Here is a 7,885-nt window from a genome sequence, read left to right as displayed (position 1 = left end):
CAGGAAAGGAGATAAAGGGACATTAAAGCAGGGAAAAGACAACAGCTCCAAATCAGGATAAGCCAGAAAAAACACACTTCTAGATCCGTAAAGGAATGATGTCCAGTGTGCTTGTGTTTTACTCTTTACTCCAGCAGGTAAAGCCTCTAAATGACCTCCACATGTGCCACATCTACTTTTTGTTTTCATTACTAGTTCTGCTGCTTCTGTTCTGTGGTCTGCGATGTGGTTGACTAAACACTGGTATGGTGCTACACAGGACCTTGGATGAATTACTTGTTCAAAGGATTTCCAGCTTACATTCCCAGATTTGCCTTGGGAACTCTAACCAAGGGAAAGCAGATGAATGATTAGTTTAGCCACAAAGCCCTGGTTTACTCTCATGGGAGGCAATTTTGCTGTGGATGGGGGCAAAGTGTGCGTGTGTGTTGGAAGATACGTCTTTGGCCCTCATATCACTGCTTCTTAGAGAAAAGGTGGCACTTCCACCTCCCCCCAAATTAGAAGGCAAAGGCCAGGGGATTATTTGTAGGTTTTGCTGGCTTTAGGAAGTAGTATCATTTAATGCCCTGATGCTGGCTTCAGAAGTCACAAGGGCTGGTCTGAGTAGTTGCTGTTTTACTATGGTTTGAACCTGCTTCCAGAATTAAAGGGGGAATGAAGATGTTATACCACAATCAAGATGTTTTCTTTCTGGAAATAAAAGCAGATTTAGCTTCCTTTTCTGATTCTGTCAAAGACTTTGTGACCTCAGGCTGGTCTATCCCATCCCTCTTTTTTACCCCCACAGGTCCTGCTTTGTAAAAATTAACACATACTTTCTCCTTCCGTGGTTGTTCTTTGCTGGCCTACCCATTTAGATTGTGCAACTTTGAGAAAAATAGGGTTTTTGACTAAATGTCTGTTTGCTGCTATCTTGACTGTGGTGTTTAAATGTATTTTATATGATGTAGTATAAACAATATATTACCTTCTATCCATCCCTTCCAAGTTGCATCCTGATCTACACTTTAAAGGGTATATCAAAATCTTGTTTATTCACAAAGCATGGAATGCAAAATCACAAAAACATCTGAGTGGTATTTCAGTGAGTGTATTCCCAGAGAAAAGAATCTCACCTCTAAATCTTCTAACTCAAGCAGTTATACAAGACAGTGTACTGTGACTAATTCATTCAAAAGCACACCATTATTGTATATGATGTAAATTATCTAATCTAAAATCTTTATCAGCTGTTAGTAATCATGATTTCCACTTGGTGATAGGCAGAGAAACATATATCTCAGTGCTACTACTGCCTCTCTCAACTGGCATGAGAAATGGAATCAGTTCTGCCCATGAGTTTCTGATTTGTCACTCTAGCTCTAGTTCCACTGAACAGCTGTTCAAATCCAAAGAAATCCTGTTGAACCCAGAAGACTTGCAAAAGAACAATGAGCAGCATGAAGACAGACTTGGAAATACAAAAATGAAGATAAACTTAAAATGTTAAAAAAGCATGTATTGTACACAAGGGAATTGGTATAATGATATTGGAGTTGGAGCCCTGTACCTCTTGGTCACAGGTTCAAATGCAGGACAATGTTGGTACTAAGAATTTTTACTTTTTTACAAATGTCCATTGTCCAACATGAAATGGATACATCGCCCTAGTTCAGGCAATAGCACAGTACAGAGACAAAAGCTGTGTTTGGCTATAATTTCCATTGCGTTTTATTCTTCAGAACTTGAATGTTCTTTGGAATAACAGCCTCAGACTGTCCAAATGATATGACAATAGTCCAGTGATACTGCAAAGACATCTCTTTTTTTTTTTTTTTGCTCCTGGTAGAATATATAAAAGATCTTTGTAAGGTCCTGAAAACTCCCCTGACATTTTAAGAATATTATATATTCCATTTTGTGTGTTGCAGCAATTTTTTCTGTATGACAACCTGGGGTCCATTTGGATATGAGCTCATCTCTCCACAGATAGAAAAGTGCAGAAACACAATCAGCAACCACTGATTGACTCTTAAAGGGGAAGCAGCCATCATTCTCTTTAAAATCATGTTTCTAACAATGAAGTATTCTAACTCTCCTGGCTTTTTTAAATAAGGAAGAAAACCCAGAAGTAAACATATACATAATAGTCTAGCACTTTCCAGGAGTGATGGGTTTACTCTTGGCATGTAACTAACGAACACGTGGTTGAAAGTTGTTGAAAGGCAAAAAAGGGCCATACACATAGCTGTAAAGTGAAAAGGTCCAAGGAAGATAATGATTAGAAGCAATCCACACTTTTTCAGCCTCCTCCTGAGCCTTGGTTGGGGATGGAAGAGCAGGGTGATTGGGGAGAGCATGGGAGGAAGCCTCAGGGGGCAGGCTGGATAAAGCTGTCTTAATAATCCACTCACTATTTATTTGCGAAGGGAGAAAGACTCATGTTCCAGTGTTGTCTTCTGAAACAGAATTCTGGATTTCACAAGCCATTCTTCTAGAGAAGGCACTTGTTTGACTCATAACACAAACTGCTAAGGCAGTACCTATTCCCACACATAACATTCAACAAGGTGCTAGAATTGGCCTCAACTCTTTCTGATGCTGAGCTGTTCCATGACTGCCATTAGAAGTGATCAGTGGAGATTCAGATGGATCACAGATTACTGAAGGCCCTAACATATATTGCAAAAGCATCACCTAGTCAGCCAAAGGTAACACAGGAGTTACACAGTGCTTTTAGACATTAAAGATAGATACCTGACGTACTAACAAGGTGGCTTTAATACAGAACAGAGAGCTACAGAAACAGTGATCGTATGTATCATGATGAAAAGTGTATAATAAATCTGGACATATGACAACAACAACAAAAAAAAGGTGATGGCCACCAACTGTTATTTTAGATAGGTGTATCAACACTTGGGATGAGAAAGATGAAATAACTGTGGTATGTAGCGGGATTCTGGAGAAAGGCTACTCTGTATTCTTATATAGTTATAAAAATGTTATGTGTAACTGGGCTGGGAACATGGAATATTAAGCCTCTCCATCCCGACAACAAGTAATAAAATCTAGCACCAAAGGAGCTTATGCTTCTTCCTAGATATCAGTCCTACTGTTTGAAGAGAATGACCCAGATCCCAAGCCATTACTGTTGGCACGGCTGAAAACAACAGAAACCTGATGGGGAACTGTCTCTTTTTGACCCCATAGAAGATGGCTCAGCCACCAACACAAAGGTACCAGAGTATCAGGAATTCCTGCCTCCCTGAGTTGCAGCCAGAAATGTCCAATACTATTCTAAAGAACAAGATATGCTGATCCCATGTCATCCTCCTAGTGAAGAATAGTCAAGCGGTCTTGCTGCATCACCTGAGCTACAAGTTGGGCAGGGGGAGGTGGGAGGGGGGATAGCTGAGGAAAAAAAAAGTAGTTATGCTGGAGACCAGCAGCTGTGAAAGGTAAAAATATGTAGAGAAACAAGAGTACAGAAGAACTGCCGAAATTATATGAGATGGCCTTACTTCCCCTTGACTAAGACTGCTTCACCCTACTTCAATTAAGCAATGAAAAAAACCCATAATGAATAGCAATGTATTTAAAGTTTGACTGCAATATAGCACAAAACACTGAAAAAATAACATTACATAAATGAACCTGCTTATCATGGGATTTTAGGTGGGTCAACATATGACAGCAGACTGTAATTCATGAGTAGTTTTTGTTTGGGGTCTCATGAGAAGAATCCTATATCAGACTATTTCTACACACTAGTAAAGGGCCTGTGAAATAGAAAGAAAAATCAATTTTAGGACTTTTTCTTAAAAAGTTCTGATTATTTTATGGGATTCATAGAGTTGCTATGTGGTGCAGCACATCTCTCAATCTTTCAAGAAGATTCTTAGTTCAGGGCTTACTGGCAGAAAGATAAAAATTTTAGCAGCAAATCTAAGAACATCTTGAGCCAAAAGCTAAGAATGTAGAACAGTAACCATCAGACTTGATTTGAAGAAATCATGACAATACTGTCAAGCAGCTGCTAGCAGATCTTAAATAAAGGTGCTTGTAACTTGCCAAGACTTACTCTTACCCCCAAATCCCCCCACACTAAATAAGGAAAAGAAAACAGGCAACTAAAATAAGAAGGGCCATCACATGCTGCTCATTGGCTTTACCTGAAATGGTATTGACTCCTGTGCCCCAGACACGGAGGTCAAGCACAGACTCCAAATAGACTTTGATATTTAGCAAATCACAGAGGAAGGAACTGTTTTAAGAACATGTAGTGGCCGTGTGATTGGAAAGATTCTGAGAAACAGAAATGGTGATCAGTTGGCTGTGCCCAGTGAGTGCTTACTACTTCACGCATCTCTTTATTGATTAGCCTATATTAATTTGTGATCATTGGTATTACGATGCTTCATAATATTATTTTTTCCCTTGAAAAGGAACCTATAACAACAGTGCTGGATTTCACTGATAACAGTAATATCTTAGAACTCTCATCCAGCTTCCAAGGTGAACAGAGAAAAAAATATATCACTCTCCATCCATATCATACTTTCTCAAGGCGGAAAAAAGCCCAATAGAATAACCACACCAAAGAGCCTGTATTATTATATAATGGTGCCCATAGCACCACTATTGAAAATATTATTTTCCAATATTTTCAAATGTTCACCTTTTATTATTTTATCTCATTAAAGAAGAGGAAGCACCTTACCTGGATATCACTCAACTTATTCAGGAAACGGGTTGTTAACTGAGGTCCATTATCCATAGTTGGAATGTGCAAATGCTGACATTGAATAGAGAAAGGGGGCGGGGGGGGTGTCAGAGAAAGAGAATAATATGCAATAGTAGCTTTATATACATATGAATACCTTAGGGTCACCAAGAATTTTAATAAATATTTATCAAGCTTTCTAGCCCTCCTTAGAAGTAGGCAAGGATTGTTGTAATGTTTTTTATGGGAAGGCATGATGAGCCAATGAAAAGTTAAGATTAGTTGAACTGTTATGCTGTTTTTAAACAAAGGCTAATCTAAGCCTTCCAAAGGATCTGTCCAAAACAGAGGATTATACAGGCAAGATTATAATATTATATACAGTATTTCAAAGTATATTGTGTAGAAACACAACAGGTACATTTATAGTACTTATCACTCAGTACCTTGATGTCTCTCATATTATCTTAGCATCTGACAATATCAATACATTTATCCCATCTTATTAATTCAAGAAGTATCACCTAACAGACATTTACTGTACTTGTCATATTTAATGGAACAAAGCACATCCATATAAGCAGCTGCAATAACCCAGACTTCTGAACTAACTTTGTGCTGGCTAAATAGCATTAAGTCAGCTTAACAGTCTGAATGTCTGTGGAATTCCACCTGTGCAGGAGAAATCTCCCATATGGTATACAGTAAGTGGAAGCAGCTGTGCACCCTCCTGCAACAGCTCTTCTATCACAGCTGGGCTCCCTGAAATGAGGGGTGAAGAGGAGATGAACTTGAGAAGGAAAGTATGCAGTGGCTCAGAAATTTGGTTCCCAGTGAAAGTCTTTCCTCTCCTCACCTTTCCCAGGTGCCTTAACTTTGGAAAAAATGTCCAATAAAAGAAACATAAGAGAATGTATTTTTCTGTTTTCAAACAGGCTGGGAGCTGGGAACTACTTTTTTTTCCTTTTCCCAGGAATTGAGATTTTATGATTTTAAGTATTAAAAAACCCCAGGAGACCAGAGGGAAGGTTCTTTTCTGACAACACAGCAGTAACTCACTTAGGAAACAACATACTGACACTGCTCATCTTTCCAGGAGCCTCTGGCAGCACTCCTTTTCTATCTCACTTTTTTTTTGCTTTAGCTCCAATTAATTACAACAACATTCTGAAGAAAGAAGGAAAGGAAAAAGAAAAAAAAAATACACATTTTCTTACCTTGCCCTTATATAAAATTTTAGAGATAGGACACACAATACAAGCTGTTCCAGCACCAAACATCTCCTTTACTCTGTTCTCTTCCAAGGCAGCTGTCAGGTCACTCATGGTGATGTATCGCTCAGACACTTTAAATTCTCCCTGCACAAGAAGAATCAACCACAAAAATTGTAAAAAGTTTTAAAATTGTTTGTATTCTTGTTTTCCATGTAGAAATGTCTCCAGTAGAACTATTAGCTTAGTGGCAATCAGTCAAGTTTTGGCTGTGATCTTTTCAAACCTCTCAGTATCACACAAGATAGACTAATCAGAAGAATGACCTTCAAGGAAGCCAGTGGTATGCCAGATACAATGCTGATGATTAAGTGGCACTTCCCTCTGATTTGGTACAGAATATCAACATTGCATTAGGGAATAACATAGCAGAATTTTTCATGGGTTACGTGACAGGATCTGACTACTCATGGTCTCTAGTATGCTAGAGTTTGCACAAAAATTACTCATTTATGTCAAGTGAGCTTTGCATCCCACTCAGACAATTCCTAAGCAAAATACATTCTGTTAATTCTACCTGCAAAGCCAACTAGATGTGATATATTTCTTTAATCTCTGGTGAAATTTCACACTGTAGCCTATACACAGATGTCACATACAAAAATTAACTGTACTGCAGGTATGAGTAAAGCAATTCACATTGGGCAGTCTTTAACATAGGAATTGTTTTACCTTCTACAAGTGTTGAAGAATGCATAGCAACAGATTGAAGGGACGTATTTAAAGAACAAAAATAAACATCAAACTTGGAAATTTTCATTTCATGGATTTATGTGGACTTTATTGTCCTACCAGACCAAACTAAAGCTTAGCCCTTGTTTTATATGAAAGCTCTTTAACATGAAAGAGAGATGCTTACAATAGTAGAAAACGTGATTAGCTCTGGACAGGATAGTATTTGGAGAGAGAGGCAGAGGTGCAAGCAGAGGTTCAGACAGGTTAGGACATGGAGGTCAGGAAGAAGAGAACAACCTTTGTAAGAGTAGAAGACACATAATTTTTCAAGAGGACTGAGGTGAGAGTCTGGTATCTCACAAACAAGCCCTATTGACTGGGGGTATCTGTCTGTCTTGTAAAGGAGATGGGACTGAGAAGTGTGCATGCATATCTGCACCAGGAGAGTACCAATATGAATAAAGACACCTAAGAGTTCAGTGCAGGTCAACAAGTGGCACACATTCGCCACAAAGTACACGCCTAGCTCTCTTCACTGCAAGTTAGATTAAGTGATATAACTGTGAACTGTATTTCAGGAAGTCTTTCAGCTACAGGTGATTGTAAGCTGAGTTAATACTAGGGGAAAAGTATCATGCATGGCTGTGTTATTCTTGTTACTCCTCCCTAAACGTAAGCCTGACCAAAACCAGGAGACAGGATACTGGGCTTGATGAGCCTTTGGCTGTACAGTATTCTTATCCAAGCTGCAGTAAAACCTTTGACTACAGTACAGGCAGAGTGAACAATTTGCTGCACTTCAAGATATGAGGTAGTCCCAAGTGTCCAAATAAGCACTTAGATGGCTACACTACAGAACCGGAATCTGGAAGCAGACAGATGACTTCAGGACTGTGGCTGAATTTTAGGCTGCATGCTAGTTATTAGAAATAAGGGTGGAACCATGAGAACTAAGTGGAGGAAAAGCATGCTGATAACTGAAGTGTAGCTGTGGTCATGCACAGTAATTCTTTGTTTCCTTGCTTTAAGTTGCTGGTACCAGTGGATTTAATGAGATTTTTCATGTTAAATACTACACGGAGCTATGTTAACAAGCTTGGTATTGTTCTGTGTGACAGGTGTGGGTTTTCTGATGATGATGCTGGGAATCTATGAATTAGCATGCCCTTAGTTCCCATTTAGGTTAAGGGATTTGACCAGATCAGTTGAACTTCAAGATACTGAGAACCAG

General features: G+C 38.9%; 1 protein-coding gene across 1 annotated transcript in view; it reads right to left on the bottom strand.

Moving 5' to 3' along the window:
• BCAT1 (branched chain amino acid transaminase 1) overlaps positions 1-7,885 on the bottom strand; it is a 64,182-nt gene that overhangs the window by 5,437 nt on the left and 50,860 nt on the right. Inside the window, exons 11-12 of the mRNA XM_035888504.1 lie at positions 5,926-6,066; positions 4,706-4,780 (exon numbers count right to left, since the gene is read on the bottom strand). Of these exons, the coding sequence (XP_035744397.1) occupies positions 4,706-4,780; positions 5,926-6,066 (216 nt within the window). The remainder of the gene's footprint in view (positions 1-4,705; positions 4,781-5,925; positions 6,067-7,885) is intronic.

The sequence above is a fragment of the Egretta garzetta genome, unplaced genomic scaffold (genome assembly GCF_000687185.1).
Source record: "Egretta garzetta isolate BGI_Z169 unplaced genomic scaffold, ASM68718v1 scaffold81, whole genome shotgun sequence".
Classification (NCBI taxonomy): domain Eukaryota; kingdom Metazoa; phylum Chordata; class Aves; order Pelecaniformes; family Ardeidae; genus Egretta; species Egretta garzetta.
The sequence above is the reverse complement of the archived record's forward strand: the minus strand, read 5'-3'. Positions and strand labels throughout refer to the sequence as shown.